Source organism: Geotrypetes seraphini, chromosome 9, assembly GCF_902459505.1.
Source record: "Geotrypetes seraphini chromosome 9, aGeoSer1.1, whole genome shotgun sequence".
Taxonomy (NCBI): Eukaryota; Metazoa; Chordata; class Amphibia; order Gymnophiona; family Dermophiidae; genus Geotrypetes; species Geotrypetes seraphini.
Genome location: NC_047092.1, coordinates 149735665 through 149751909, shown reverse-complemented (window position 1 = coordinate 149751909; position 16245 = coordinate 149735665). Strand labels below are relative to the sequence as shown.

At 40.4% G+C, this 16245-nt stretch overlaps 1 protein-coding gene across 10 annotated transcripts in view; it reads left to right on the top strand.

The window, feature by feature from the left end:
* TRIP12 (thyroid hormone receptor interactor 12) overlaps positions 1-16245 on the top strand; it is a 448602-nt gene that overhangs the window by 403551 nt on the left and 28806 nt on the right. For all 10 annotated transcript variants that reach the window (XM_033958326.1, XM_033958328.1, XM_033958334.1 and 7 more), the window contains exons 38-39: positions 10814-10968; positions 11514-11678. In XM_033958326.1, coding sequence (XP_033814217.1) covers positions 10814-10968; positions 11514-11678 — 320 coding nt within the window. The remainder of the gene's footprint in view (positions 1-10813; positions 10969-11513; positions 11679-16245) is intronic.

The following is a 16245-nucleotide window of genomic DNA, read 5'->3' as shown; positions in this document are numbered from 1 at the left end:
GGAATAAGTAGTGGAGTATCCCAAGCCATCTCAATAATGGCCTATGGACTTCTCTTTTAGGAAATTATCCAAACCTTTTCTAAACCTGAGCCAATAAGGGCCTTGGGCCCTTCCCCGTGCATCACATAATGCACCGGGGAGGGTCCTAAGGCCTAGTGTTATTGTCAAAGGAGGAAGAGCAAGAGGTGTTTTCAGTACCTCCTGCACCTCCTGCGCCCAACTTTTAAGGTACGGGGGCAGGGAGGCCTGAAGGTGGAATGGGCGTCTTCATGGCAGGAAGGAGTGGCATCCCTCCTGCCTTTTTTTCGGACGGGGAGGAGCGGGTCTCTTCGTGGCAGGAGGGAGCGGGTATTCCTCCTGCCTTTTTTGGGGGAGGTGAGGAGAGGAAATGGGTTCTTTCATGGCAGGAGGAAGTGGGCATCCCTCCTGCCATTTTGCTGTGGGTTGGCGGGTTGGGGGGGTGGATGGCGGGTCGGGGTGTGTGTATGGTGGCTCATGGTGCCGGTGCAGGGCAGGAGGGCATGGTGTTGGATTTTGTTTTTGTTTTTTTAATGGGAGAGGTTGTGTTTAACACAGCACAACATCTTTGCCATTACAAGACAAAACCAGAAACACTAACAGCAGTGACAGGAGGCTGCTTTCCTGTCACTGCTGCTAGGGTTTTGCGCATGTGTAAATCGCTCAGTGTGCGATTGAATTGGTCACGTTTGCATGAAAATGATTTGCACCTCCATGCAAATCATTTGCATGCAAACTTGTTTGTGCATTGATCAATGTTGGGGAATCAGCCAACAGCAATCCAGTCAGTAATACCGACTGACTTTTGTGCATCTAGGCCTAGGTTCTTATATTTGCTTATCTTCTTTCTTATAAATCCACGCTCTATTCCTGGAATCTGCCCTGGGAGTTGCTGTTTTACGATAGTCTGCTTTAATACGTACTGGTATGCTGAACTTTTAGTTTCTTGACAGCTTTTCTAAGAGTACCATCCTAACACATTAAGCACTTTGCTTTGGGGGTTCCTAGCTGGGGCATCACCCTCTGTTGGTGCAGGCTGTATCTCTTTATAGCACAGTTTTCTTTAAGGTTTATACTGTTCGATAACTTGTTTCAATTGTTTGATTGTTATGAAATGTCATGTTCTGAGCAGAACTAGACTTATTTGTTGGGGAGTTTCCCTGTACCCCTCCTTTTGTTGTGCCCTCTACAGATGTGGCTGGCTGCTTTTGCCTGAACTGGAACTCAGGGCTAGATGCACTAAAGTCTCTGATCGTCTTACGATTGTCGCTAAACCGGTTTGACTGGTTTAGCGACTAATCTTATTTTCCAACCTGATGCACAAATCGGCTCACCAAGTGGTTTTCCATATGATCGCTCATTCTTTGATTCTGGTATGCAAATGAGGGCATTAATATTAAAAACTGCCATCCGACTGATGCTCTAACTTTGCATGCCAAAATAGGATCTGAAAAGCCGACAGATCTGACAGATTTGCTCAGTAAAAAAAAAAAAAAAAGGCCTACTATGCCACCACCATTTCCCCTCCCCCCCATTTCTAACAACCCCGGTACCAGAAGAGGCAGGAAAGATGCCCACTCCCTCCTGCCACGGTGCTACCCCCCCCCGGTCCAAACGTAATCCCCCCACCAGGTTCCCCCCAACCGACCCCTCCTTTCCCTGCTGTCCTTCATTAAAAAAATTGGCAGGAGGGATGACTACTCCCTCCTGCCACCCCCTCCCCCCCCAAACCCCTCCACATATCCCGAACCTCCCTATACCTTGAAATTAGTTGCCAGCAGGAGAGATACCCTGTCCCTCCTACACCTTAGGCCCGCCAATGCAAAATGGCGGGCCTTTCCCTTCCCGATGCTTCCTGGGATGAACTGGGAGGGGCCTAAGGCCCAGACTGGCTCAGATGCTTAAGGCCCCTCCCTCTGACCCAATCAGGGCCTTAGGCATTTCTCCGTGGCACCAGGAAGGGAAAGGACCATCATTTTGCATTGGTGTGCCTGAGAAGCAGGAGGGACTGCGCAACCCATCTGCTGTCAACTAATTTCAAGGTACAGGAGCGTTATCCTTAGACAAAGAGGCAGCATATTCTCACATGTGGGTGACATCATCCACAGAGCTTGGTACAGGTAGTGGTAAAGTGTACTGTCACTTTAAGCTTTTAGCAAAGCTTCGTGACTGCCTGCGCTGTACATGTACAAGTGCCTTCCCATGAGTTGCCTTCCTGCTTCAATTTTCTTCATATTTTACTCTTATTTTACTTCCTTGTTCCTTATTTTTCTTTTCATCTTATTTTTTTATAACAAAATAAGTTTCAGTGAATGGGCCTTTTGGCTGTTTTAAAGCCTTAGCCCTGCCGACATCACTGACTGCTTTTCAGCTGCCTTTTTACTCCATCTCAATATCGTCCTCTCCTGCTGGTTCTGAGTCTGGGGCTTAAAAAAAAGGGAAAAACAAACTGCCTACTGTATTTCTTTTTCTCCATATATATATTTTCTTTTAGGAAAACGTAGGCCTGGAGTCGGATTTCCAGCAGCTTGGATTTTTCTGTGGTACGGATTCCTGTCGGTATTGGTGGACATCGATATCGACTAGTGTCATGGCATATCTAACATCGAGTCTTTTGATGTATGCCTCTGAATGGCGCAATCATTCTACGATGCAGGCTGTCATTTCTGAAGCGCATAACCTATTGAATCAACCACACTTCGACACCTGCTGCACCTTCAGTACCAGAAAGCAGTTTCCCATACTGGTGCATCCTCTTCATACATCAAAATCTTCCCCATCAACGTGGGCATTTCCAGCATCGAGTCTTTCGCTGCTTGCCTTTCATCAATGCTGTCGATTCTGAAGCATACTACCTCTTCAGGTATCAGTGCTCTGACACCCTGCTGCACATATGGTACCAACTATAGGTCATATGATACTGGTACATCTCTTCACTTTATTCAATGTCAGAAGACTATGTGATGCATTGAGTTAGCCTCGACAGCATCGACGGTACCGATGGATAAGCCAACGGTACCGGTCCACTTCTTAGATCAACTGAAGGAGTTCTTCAGGAGGATATCGATCGACATTTTCAAGTTGCAAGCTGCACCGATGCTATCATCTAATCCAGGGGTGTCCAACCTTTTGGCTTCCCTGAGCCGCATTGGCCGAAAAAAAATGTTTCTGGGGCCGCGCAAACACTGCAGCAAGACAGAGGAGGGAGCTGGCAAGACGGTAAACACCCAGGGGCAGCAGAGGAAAACACTGCATTGTCTTCGACCAGGGCTGCAGAAAATACTTCACGGGGCCGCATGCTGCCCTCGGGCTGCAGGTTGGACACCCCTGATTTAATCCCTTGGTACCAGCCCATGCTGAACATGGCACTTAAAGGCCTGAAGGTACCGACTCTAGTCTCTTCATCGAAGCATTGATGAGCATCGAGATTTCATACATCAGTCCGGTGCTACCATCATTCAAACAGTCCTTCTCGACCCTTCTCAATCCAGAATCTCCTGAGGTACCGGATGTTAGTTCTGACCTGTCTTCACATTACCGATGCTGAGTGTGAACCTACATTATCTGCTCCAGAATCCTATGGAATCCCTTCATATCCAGGTCCTTCTTATTTTTCCTAACTATATCAGGCAGATGGTACAAAAGCCCAGAGCAGTCCTCCTTGATGCCTTGGATTACAATGGACCTCCTATAGATCTTAAACATCCAAATAAAGAAAGGGTAAATCTATTTCCAAGCACCAATAAGGAAGACTTAATCATTCCTATCTGCATTGAATCCATTCTTATACACATGGAAACTAAGATAAAGCTATTGGGGATAATCTTAGACAATAAACTCACCACAAGTAAATAAGTGCAGTAGGTGTAACACAGAAAGAAATTCGTCAGTTACAAATTCTTCAAAACACAGCAATAAAACTCATATATAAATCCCAAAAAATTGACCATTTAACTCCCCTTCTCTGAGATGCTCATTGTCTGTCTATCCCTCATTGAATAACCTATAAAATGATGATTTTGCCTGTGGTTTATTACCAAATGGGTATGATACCAGTTTTTTTTCAGGGGTCTTTTTACAAAAAGTTAAATAGTATTCTTACAAAATGTATTTGGCTGGGGAAAATGGCTAGAATTGCTTTAGTGTCTTTACAAAAGCCAATTACTGAGGGAGGGGTAAATTTTCCCAATTTTTATAGGTATCATCAAACCTATATTTTGCACCAAGGTATGTATTGGGTCCTCCCAGAGCCCATTGAAAATATTCCAGATTGGTTGTGATTAGAGTGGCGACTCATTTTTCCTCTGAAATTAAACCATGTTCTTTTTATCAAGATGCCTAGGATATACAAAGAAAACAGAATATTAGTTGATACATCAAAAACTTTACGATTTGTAAATAATTTAACACCTAGTCCAATACATAAATCAACAAATCAAACAATATGGCTTAACTCCAAGATTCAAATTGGCAGATTTAAGGTCATCTGGAAGCATTGGGAGATGGCAGGTATATGAACTCTAGACGATGTTATATCTAATGGTAAACTGCTTGATTTTTCACAGTTGCAACATAAATTTGGTCTTGAGAAATCACAAAGTTTTAGATGGTTGCAACTGAAGCAGGCCATTCAAGCGAGGTTCCCTGAATGGAAAAATCTTAATATTCAATATAGCTTAGAGTTCTTATGCTTTCAGGTGGACTTCTTGGGACACCAAGTCGCACAATGGTATAAATTGATAGCTGGATTTAAGAATAAAAAACCAAAGACTGGTCTTAGAGATATTTGGAGCATTGAGATAAAGCATCAAATTACTGCATCTCAATGGCCACGAATTTGATCTTGGAGGATGAGATGTACAATGTTGGCATCTATGAGACAAACTTGTTTTTTTCTTTTACATAGAGCTTTCTGGACCCCTGTTCGTTTACAAAAATTAGATAGCTCTAAGTCTAATAGATGTTGGCATTGTAATCTCGAAGCAGGGACTTTAGATCATCTATTATTCTATTGTCCATTCATTTTGGCTTTTTGGAAATCTATTTGGAGCCAAATAAATTGTTTATTAGAAAATCCGGTGGCTCTATCATATGATACTATATTATTTGGAATGTCAATGAGGAAGAAAAGTCAAATTTCTTCAAAAAATAATAAGCTATTACTTATTATGACAGGAGTCGCCATTCAACAGATTACATTTAATTGGAAAAATTGGAGTAGATTAAATTACAGCTTCTGGTAGAATTCTGTGTCTTATATATATATATATATATATATATATATATATATATAAGATGGAAAGAATGTTAGCCATACAGAAAGGAAATTTTAATAAATTTCAGGAGGTTTGGGGACCATTATTAGATTATTGTAATGAGTAAATTTCATTTTTCCCTTATTGGTATAATTACAAAGTGTGGAATGGGGAGGAATTTCTTATCTTGTATTAATGTTTAGTTTAATAGAATAGACTATATATAATATATTACATGATATATAGAATTACATAAGAAATAATAGGGATGGGAGGGTTTAAATATTATTAATATAAATTGATTAGGATAGACAATCAAGTGATATTGTATGTGTTCAAATGTTATTTTCTAACGCACTTGTAAGATGTAAAAATGAATAAAGAATTTAAAACAGAATAACCTATAAAATATTAACTCGCCACCTTTAAAAACAGACTTGAACACACTCCAGTTTTTATCAATAAAATCCTTATGCTATACACACCATTAAGAACACTTAGATCTAACCCCCCAAATTTACTAATAATCCCCTCCATCCACCAGATTGTATATGATACAAAACGAAAATCGAGCTTTTTAGTCATGGCTTCTTCACTTTGGAATGCAATGCCCCAAGACCTCCAGCAAGAGACTTCCCTGACAAGATCCAGATCTCAACTTAAAACATTTCTATTCAAGGATGCATTCAATATGTGAGAATTAACACTTCATTTGAGAACAACCAACCCTTTTCCTTCCAATTGTGTTTTCCCCTTACCCATTCCTCTTTTTATTCTTTGCTAAATGTAACAATGTATTCCCCTTCCCTCCTCCCATTGGTTCATGTTAGTTATGTATTGTCTACAAACCACTTTTAATTTTTACAAAAAAAGTTTTAATTTATTTTTATAACTACTTTTATTGTAAACTGTTTAGATATGTTTGGACGATATATCAAGAAATTAATAAACTTGAAACTTTTTTAGTTGCTTTTATACTTTTAAGGATGTGCTTTTAAGAACCGGGAGACCCCTCTCTCTGTACTCTCAGCATGATTCACTTGAGAGTTTCCTGACTTCCAGCTGTGGCTACTAATCTTACCACTGCACTGGATCATCGCCTTTCCACATAGTTCTCCGCTGTGCATACTCGTATTAACAGCATCACTGAGAACTACTTGAGGGATCCACCATGGATGTAGAGCCTGCAAGATGGGATCCCCTTCTTTGTCCAGTATAACAATGCAGTAAACAGGGCTATTCTGCAGGAACCATAGCATCTATTCAGTTTGAAACGACTCTTCTGTTATCACTACACACACTTTCATACTAACGCCATCAAAAGATAGGATGGATCATCTGTCCCACCCATCTTATCAACTCTATTTCTTATATTACCAGGACTCTAGCGGAGGGATCCATTCCAATCTAGATGGTAGAGCCTGCTAAATTGGATTGGCTCCCACAATTTTTCACAAAGCATCCACTATTGGTGGATCTTCTCTTTTTTCCTTGACTGTCTGTTTTTTCCACATTCTCAGCTGAGTCCTTGAAGATGGAGAATACCAGCTCACTGAAGATGTTCCCTGAGCAGGATCACCAGGTTCTTCAACACAGAATATCTCCCACTGTACCATCAATGCTAATACAGTACTCCAGGAGATTCTCACAATATTTCTTTTGCAATATTTTACCTTACTGCCCATTTTCTATATCAAAAGGACACTGTCAACATTATCGTTCATCTCCCTCTACTTCTTTATTCTAAAGAACTTGGAAGATTGGGAGTGGTTTTAGGAGAGGAGGAGGCCACTATATATCCTATTTAGGATGTTTTTTCCTTTCTGGCTTTTCTCTGCCTTCACTTGGATCTACCTTTAAAATTTTAGACCTTTTCTTGAACCTTTCCTCGCCCATTCTAGACTTGGAAGAGTTCCCTGCTAGCTAGTACACTGCACCATAAACAAGTTTGCACTCATATCTTTCAAAATCCAGTTTGGATCTCATCAACTTCCCTTTTTCTACATTTGGTATTGTTCCAATATTTATGCTGGGATATGCCTTTGTCTTTTTCTATTCTCTGTGTGTGTGTGTGTGTGTGGTTGCACGATTCTCTATTTCTCTCTATTACTTTGGCCCCACCTTCTTTTTTTGTAGCCCTGACTACTCCTCTTGCTTCTAAATAAAGACCCATGAAGCAACTCACAGGCACATGGCCTCTTTACATTTCTATTATCCTCAGCCTCAACTCTATGTTGCTATTTCTTGGCTCAGGGGTAAATTCTAATCATTTGGTAACAAGCATCCAACTCAAATTGCAGGACACATGAGTCATCTGAAAAAGGCTTTGCCTTTACTGTCTAGTTCATTTTTTTTCTAATGTTAAAAAAAATGAGAGGAAACTGGAACTGCCCTCCAATCATTCTGCAGTTCACTTCCATTTGTACAAGTGTTTTTTTCTTGCTGCATTTCTCTATTCACGACCAGATTCATGGTAGCTTTTCTTTCCACCATTCCTTCCTTTAATTAGGAAACAGTCCTAATCTCTTACTTGATCCTCAAGTTTCTGAGCTTACTACTCTCCTATTTTCGGTAGCAGATGAGGTTAATTTTCTGTGTATAAATTTACATATCCCTCTTGTTTTCCTTCCCTAAGAGGATATCCAACATTTCCATTCTCTGTTCATTATTTCTAACATTACAAAACATCTTAGTAATTGTGATAGGCGATTAATCAAATAACTAATAAACTTGAAACTTGATCTTTGCTGGTTTCCCTTTTTTCCAACATATCTCTTGGGAAGTACTACTTCTCTTTTACTATCCTTGCACTGACTCTATTCTTTCTTTATGACATACCATGGCTTAATGGCTGCATTTTTATCATGTGGCTTTGCCCCAGTCCACTACTGTTTCCATTTAGATTCTTTACTCTATATATAGTAATGACTTTCTCTTCTTACTAGGGTTTTTATTCCTTTTTAGCTATAAAACTATTCTAGTCAACGAAAGCCATGGTTTCATTTTCATGGCAAAATTTCCTTTCACTACCCATCTGTGTCTATCTGAGACACGACTGGTTTCCGCTGTTCTTTTTGGACTGTCGTCCATATACGTACATTTGCTATTATCCATTGATTCTTTTCTTCTTGAATCTTTATGGTGTCTTCCTCGCCTATGCTTGGATTGCTCTGCCACTATTAAGTTGTCTTTTATTTTACATCCTCCATATGTATATTTTTCCCTAGGTTCTTCCATTTTTCCTCTTATTGAGAACGGGGTTCTTTGGCTTACCCTTTATTTAATTTTCTTCCCTTGCCACTGCCTACTCTTATCTGACAGTGTATTGATTTTCTTGCAAGGCAACAAGTGTTTGTTTCATTAAAGGCCAACTGTCCCTCCATCCCTTTACTAAAACTAGTGAGTCCCACATGGAATATGTTGCCTGCTTGTCTAAGGATAAAGCACAGTTACTGTCCCTGGATAACAGGTGTTATCCCGGGACAGCAGGCAGATATTCTCACAACCCGCCCACCTCCCCTAGTTGACTTCTTCACTCGGGCATGGAACTCACGACCTGGAGGGAAGGCACTCATGCGGTGCGGGCAGTCTCAAAGCTTTGCTAAAAGCTTAAAGTGACAGTATACTTTACCACTATCCATACCGGGCTCCGTGGATAATGTCATCCATATGTGAGAATATCTGCCTGCTGTCCCTGGATAACACCTGTAAAAGTAAGTAACTGTGCTGTTCGGGTGGGGGGGGGGAGGGTGCATCCAGTGGCAGGACTGAGTGGGCATCCCTCTTGCTAGTTTTAGATGTCTTTTTTTTTTTCTTTAATGGGGCAGATACTGTGCGTGTGTAACACATGCACAACATCTGTGCCATTAAAAAAGAAAAAGCCTCCTAACAGCTGAGTGACAGGAGACTGCTTTGAGGCTTCCCCTGCCACTCAGCTGTTTGTGCTTCCCCAAATCAGCTCCACGCATGTGTCAAAGTCGCTTTCAGACAACTGGTTGGTCAGAATTACTGCGAACCTCCATGCAAATCATTTGCGTGGAAACTTGTTGAAACATTGATCACTGTTCCACAATTGACCAAAAATCAACCAACATCAACTTGCGTGGTCTTAGTGACCATGTTTAGTTCATCTTGTCCTCTGTGGGCAGTGCTGAGGTAAGAGGGGAGGGTCTGAAAAAATTATGTAAATTAGGCTTCATACAAGCAGTCTCCTGACATAAGAACATAAGATGCATAACCCACTTGTCCAGGAATAGAGCATAGATTTACAAGAAAGATTGTTAGCAAAGGTAAGAATTTAATATTTAGTTATATCCTGGCTCTTTGCAGTGAGGGAGCTGGAATTGTACTTTTCTCAATTTAGAAACAGGGCTTTTATACATGTGTAAAGGTTTAGGTCAGTGCTTCCCAAACTTTTTTCAATGTAATCCCATTTTAACACACTGGTCCCAGATGATGATGAAAACATGCTTTTAGACCCCCATTTCCTGCTTATTCCCCCATTTATGCACAGCATCAAGGTGGTTATAGCAACAGTAGTAGAAATCTGCACAGGGCCCTTTTTATCAATATGCTTTTACAGATCCAGAAACAAGATCTGTAAAAGCATATTGATAAGAAGGAAGCCTACACAGGAGGGGCAGGACCTGTGAATGTTCAGTGATTCATACCCTATGTTGACTGCCACTACTAAAAAATAGGTCACAGTGGAGGTCCAGAATGAAGAGGAAACACCCTCTTTTTGTGAACCCATCCACTAATCTGACCCCATTTGGGATCTTCATTCATAGTATGGGAACTTCTTATTTAGGTTAAGAAGCTATATAATCTATGCAATGATAAGTTATTTATAGTAATATAATGAAAAAATCTTCAACTTGCATACTATTTTCAGAAGATCCATGTTGACATTAGACAACCTGCTTATAAGAGAGATTTATAATGAGAGCACAAAGTCAAATTTCTTCAAATAATAACAAACTTTTATTTATATTAACTGGAGTAGCAGTTCAACAAATAACATACAATTGGAAAAATTATGACAGGTTAAATTATAACTTCTGGTGGAATTCAGTATGCCATATATATAAAATGGAGTGTACATTTGCAACACAAAGAGGTTATATTGATAAGTTTAAGAAGATTTGGGGACCATTAACAGACTTTTGCAATGAATGATACAATTTTCCCATAATAAGATATTTGATAAAGAGGGGATGTGGGTGGGTTTATTTTATTCATCTCATAATATAAATAATTTATCATTATATCTTGTTGTATTGTATGCAATTTTCAAAGGAAGGGGAGGGGATGGGTTTATAATTTGAGTAATAGTTGGTATACTTATTAAGTACTATATACTTTTTCAATATTATAGTAAAGGATTATATGATGATACGTTGTATTTACAGTGATGCATGAAGGAATATCAAGTGTGTACTCAATGAAATTGTATAAATTTATGTGATACACTTGTTATATGAAAAATGAATAAAAAACTTAAAACAGACAACCTGCTTATATAAATTTGTTTTCAACAGGGAATCAAGAAGGGACCAAGTATATTCATAATCTCCAAGGATTGTTTGCTCTTCCTTTTGGTAGAACAGCTAAACCAGCTCACATTGCAAAAGTAAAAATGAAGTTTCGCTTTCTGGGCAAACTAATGGCTAAGGCGATTATGGATTTCAGATTGGTAAGAATCATCATACAGTCATTTAGATCAGGGGTCTCTAGTTCCAGTGCTCAAGGAATGGAAATCAGTTGAGTTTTCAGGATATATATTGTGAATCTGTATATGGGATATATATATGCCCATAGCCCCAATGGTATTGCAGATTTCTTTCTTTCATATTCATTAGGGATATCCTAGAAACCCAGATGTTATACAGTTGTCAGGTTTCATAATTTAAGACCCCTGATTTAAGTTCACCAATTTTAATTAGTTTCATATCTGGAACCAGGAGTCGTACAGAGTTGTGTATTCATAGTGCTGACATTTCATACATATCCTGGTTTCACTATTAAGATATTTCCTCAACCTACGAGGATATTGGTTGATAACTGCAAACTGGTGTGGCATGGTGCAAAAATCTGATAGGTGTTGAAAATTTATTTTCCCTACCTCATTAAACCACCTACGTGATTTTTATTAAGTTGGCAGTATATAAGCTTTTATAAATAAATAACATGGAAATTATTGTTTCATATTCTTATTCAAGAAAGTTACTTGCTTTATAGGTGGACCTTCCTCTTGGCCTTCCTTTTTACAAATGGATGTTGCGACAGGAATCCTCTCTAGCTTCTCATGACTTGCTTAACATTGATCCTGTAGTAGCAAAATCTGTGTATCATCTTGAAGACATTGTCAGACAGAAGAAAAGATTGGAAAAGGACAAATCACATGTAAGACCACTAAAGCGTTAATTTTGTGCATATTGCAAACTAACCAGTGTACATTTCATTAATATAGTTAGACAAAGGTGACATTTTAACAATTTCACTGTAAATTGGAAATCAGCTATCTTGAGCTCTAATTGAGTTTAATAGTGACAAAGCTACTGTTTTTTTGTATTTGCCTTCTGTTCTGACGATAGCTGTTAAATTTGCATGGCTGAGAGGCCTTTATCTTGATTGAGGTTATGCTTTACAACATTGATGAAGTACAGAGACACAAGTTACCTGTACCTTTAAATTCCCAGGAATATAGTGCATATTTCTGGCAGCTGGAGGGATTGCAACAAGGCAGTACAATAAAAAAATGTGCATTGCTAGCTGCAAGGAAAAATTATCCTAGGACAAGCAGGCAGCATATTCTTACAGATAGGTGACATCATCCATGGAGCATAGAACAGATAGTGTAAAATTATATTGTCATTTTAACTTCTTTAGAAGTCTTGAGACTGCCCATACTGCTCATGCACAAGTGCCTTCCTGAATGGCGTCAGTTCATGGGGCCATCAGTTCTTAGTCATCCTTAGAACTAAGAAGTTGTATGTTGGAGTTATCCAAGTGCGCACTTATCTTTCCCTCATTTTTTCTATCTTCCCGTAGCTTTTCATTGTCATTTTCATCATTATTTTTCTTTTCAAAGTATTTCTGTCAAAAATTTTTCATTTTTAAAATTTTTGGATTTTTTTTGCAGCCTTCAGATCCCTCTCAGCCCTTTTTTCAGGTCGGCAGCATCAAGCTGTTTTTGGAATTTCAATTACTTCACGTGCAGTAAGTTTAAGTCCTTTGACTTCGCTGTTGCTATTTTTCCATCGCTATCCAAATCTGCCAGCAGGTTCAAGAAGTATACTCGGTGCAACAGGGCCAGATCTATCACTGACCCACACAGCTGGTGCCTTCAGTATATTGGTCTTCAGCATCACATGGACTCTTGTGTTCATTGTTCTACTCTCCAGAAATTCTCTTTGTAAGCTAGGCTTCTGCAGCAAGAGAAACTATTCGGGTCCTCTTTATCAACCATGTCTTCATCACCATCACAGCCCAAAAATCAGCTTCCTCTCCTCCTAAAAGTGCTAATAAATGTTCTCATACTTCACCTTCAACACATACATCAAGCTTCAAGTAAGTTGATGCACGCCAAATGTCAACACAATAAATCAAGATCTCTCCTTCTCTGCAGTTGGTGTCTCCTCAGAGGCATGCCTCTTCATAGAGTTCACCAATGCCATGATGCCATTCAGTACTGATGGTACCAACTGTATGGACAGCAACTATGGTACTGTACAACCGTTATAGAGGAAATTAAAGAGATCTTTAGAGGGAGCTGGCAATTATTTTGTAAGCGCAATCAGATCCTGTTCCTCCCTCGGCTCCAGTGGTACTGACCCAGCCTGAGCATTACTCTACGAGGGACTCTGGTACCGAGCCTATTCCAGCTCAAAGACATCACACTTGTTTGCCTCAGCGATACAGTTTTTCTTCTCACTCCACATCTAATCGACACCAAGATACAGAAAGAAGTTCCTCTAGGCACCGGAGTCATAGGTCTTCTCATAGAAGTCATTCTGAATCTAACGACTACTACTCCAGGCATACCTCTGCTCACAACAGGACTGACTCTGACTCTCTCTGCCACAGAGTCTTATGGTATCTCTTCGTATCCCTCCCTTCCACCACCCAGAAGGAGGACTCTGCCAGAAAGTCCATCATTCACACAATTTATTCATCAAATGGGGCAAGCTCTCCCAGTTAAAATTGAATCTGAGTCCAAACTAACAGCTGAGTTGCTCGATGCCTTGGATTTTGACCAAACCCTTAAAGATTGGTTGAAATTTCTATTTCACAATTTAATGAGTGATGCTTATCCCTGTGGCTCCAAGAAAATTAGATTATTTTTATAGAGTCCAATCATGCCCAGGTTTTGACAAACCTCCACTACAGCCTCTCTCTCTCTGCCACGATGTATGCAAGTACTCTTCCAGGGAAAGAAGGTCATACATTGGACAAGTTTGGCCGCAGACCATACCAGAATACTATGTTAACAAGTCATATCCTCAGTTACAACTACCTTTTACTTTAAGCAGTTAGTTAAACAACTATCACAATATGAGCAATATGAACAACCTCCATACATTCCTGGAGGCGATCTTGAAAACTTTCTAAACACTACCCACAGTTTGCTTGAGACCAGAAAATTAATGGCCAGATAGGGCTTTGGCACTATCCATTGCCATGCGTTGGCAGGTCTGTTTGCAAGTGTCTGATCTAGACTCTAATGTCCAGGACCATCTAGCGAATATTCCCTGTCTTGGTGACAAATTGTTTGGAGACAAAATCAAAGAGGCCACACAGAAGATTAACAAAGCATGACTTCTCTTTTTCCTTCCAAATCTGCAAAACTTCAGGCTCCTAGGCATTACCTTAACCCTTGATATCAGCCTTCATCCTACAAACAGCGTTATACCCAGGCAACTTCCACCTCCATAGCTCCTCCACAGAAGCACCGTAGACAGCAGCGTTAACAGAAACCTCAATCTCAACCCCAGCAAAAATCTGCTCGGTCCTCCTGACACCTTCATCCAGAGCCTTGTTATTATTCTTCTGTCTCAACCTTCTCCTTATCCCATCGGCGATCAATTGACCCATTACCACCACCTTTGGTCTTTCAGCACAACAGACAACTGGGTTTTACAGGTGATAAAAAAGGGTTATGCTCTTCGTCTCTGTGAAAGGCCATCAAACAAACCTCCAAAAGAGTACTCTTTCAACTCACACCAGACCTCCCTTCTTCAACAAGAACTCTTGGCCCTCCTGCAGCTGAATGCCATCGAATACCTTCTCAGCAGAGGGGCAAATATTTCCTCATACCGAAGAAGACCAGAGACCTACGTCTAATCCTTGACCTCCAAGCCCTCAACAAGTACTTAGTCAAAGAGAAGTTTGCATGATATCCCTGGGCACTTTATATCCACTCTTAGAGAAGAACATCTGGCTTTGCTCTCTGGACTTAAAGGAAGCATATACACATTTCCCAATTCTTCCAACCCATTTAAATACCTTTGCTTCCAAATAAGAGCAAAACATCTTCAATGCAGGGTGCTACCCTTTGGCCTAGCATCAACACCCAGAGTTTTCACAAAATGTTCAGTTGTAGTGGCTGCAACATTCCACTCTTACAACTTTCATGTATTCCTGGACAACTGGTTGATAAGGGCAGCATCACCTCAAGCTGCTCTGATAGCAATGAACTTAATATACATCTATTGGAACTTCTAGGATTTGCAGTCAACTACAAGAAATCCCATCTCCAACCAACACAGATTCTGGTATTTATAGGGGCGTTGCTGAAATCAACTTAAACTCATGCCTACCTTCCTCAGCAGAGACTTCACACTGATTCACCTTTGCAACCAGGCATCTACTCACCAAACCATCACGGCACAGCAAATAATGCATATATTGGGACTCATGGCATCTTACAACTACTATTAATTATTTCTGTAATGCTACCAGATGTACGCAACGCTGTACAGAGTCACAAGGAAGAAAATAGTCCCTGCACGAAAGAGCTTACAATCTAAACAGCCAAGACAGACAAGCACGATGTCATGGATACAGTTAAGGGGAATAATTAATCAGCTGGCTGGGTGGGAGGGCAGAGGAATAGGGTTAAGGATTGAAGGCTATATCAAAAAGGTGGGTTTTCAGTCTGCTTTTAAACAAGGGAAGGGAAGGGGCTTGGCGGACAAACTTAGATAATTTATTCCAGGCAGCCAGATGAAAGGAACATAGTCTGGAATTGGCAGTGGAGAGGAAGGGTAAAGCTAAGAGCGGCTTATCTGAGGAACAGAGTTCTCTGGGAGGTGTACGAGGGCCATTCAAAAAGTATCAGACCTTAATTTTTCTTGCATAAACAAATAAAGCTAGGGAGGCGTGGTATGATGCACGTATGTAGGTGACCCTAATGTGCTTGCTTGAATTTTTTCCCGCCTACAGAAGCTTTCAATCCCCGACAGACCGCCAATGAGTGAGGAAGTGTAAGTGAGCGCCGTCGGATTTTCATTTTTGACAAAAATTACCGAAAAAGTTGAACAACGCTATTACATTAAATTTTGGGTAAAGCTTGGTGATTCCCAAGTGGAAACGATCCGCAAGATTCAACAGACCGGGGACAAATCAATGGGCACCACACAGATAAAGGAGTCGTACAACCGCTTCGGAGATGGCCACACATCAGTGGAGAGTGAAGCATGTTCTGGTAGGCCCTCAACATCCAGAAATTAGATAGTAATTGACCAAGTGAGGACTCTGGTGATGCAGGATTATTGAATCAAGATCAGAGAACTTGAAGACAAGGCAAGCATCAGCGTTGGATCCATTCATTCCATTTTGACTGAGGATTTAGGCTTCAGGAGAATTTCAGTGAAGTTTGTGCCAAAGTTGCTAACGATTGAGCAGAAGCAACTCCATTTGGAGATCGCACAGGATATGCTGGAGAATGTGAACAGTGATCCCAACTTCC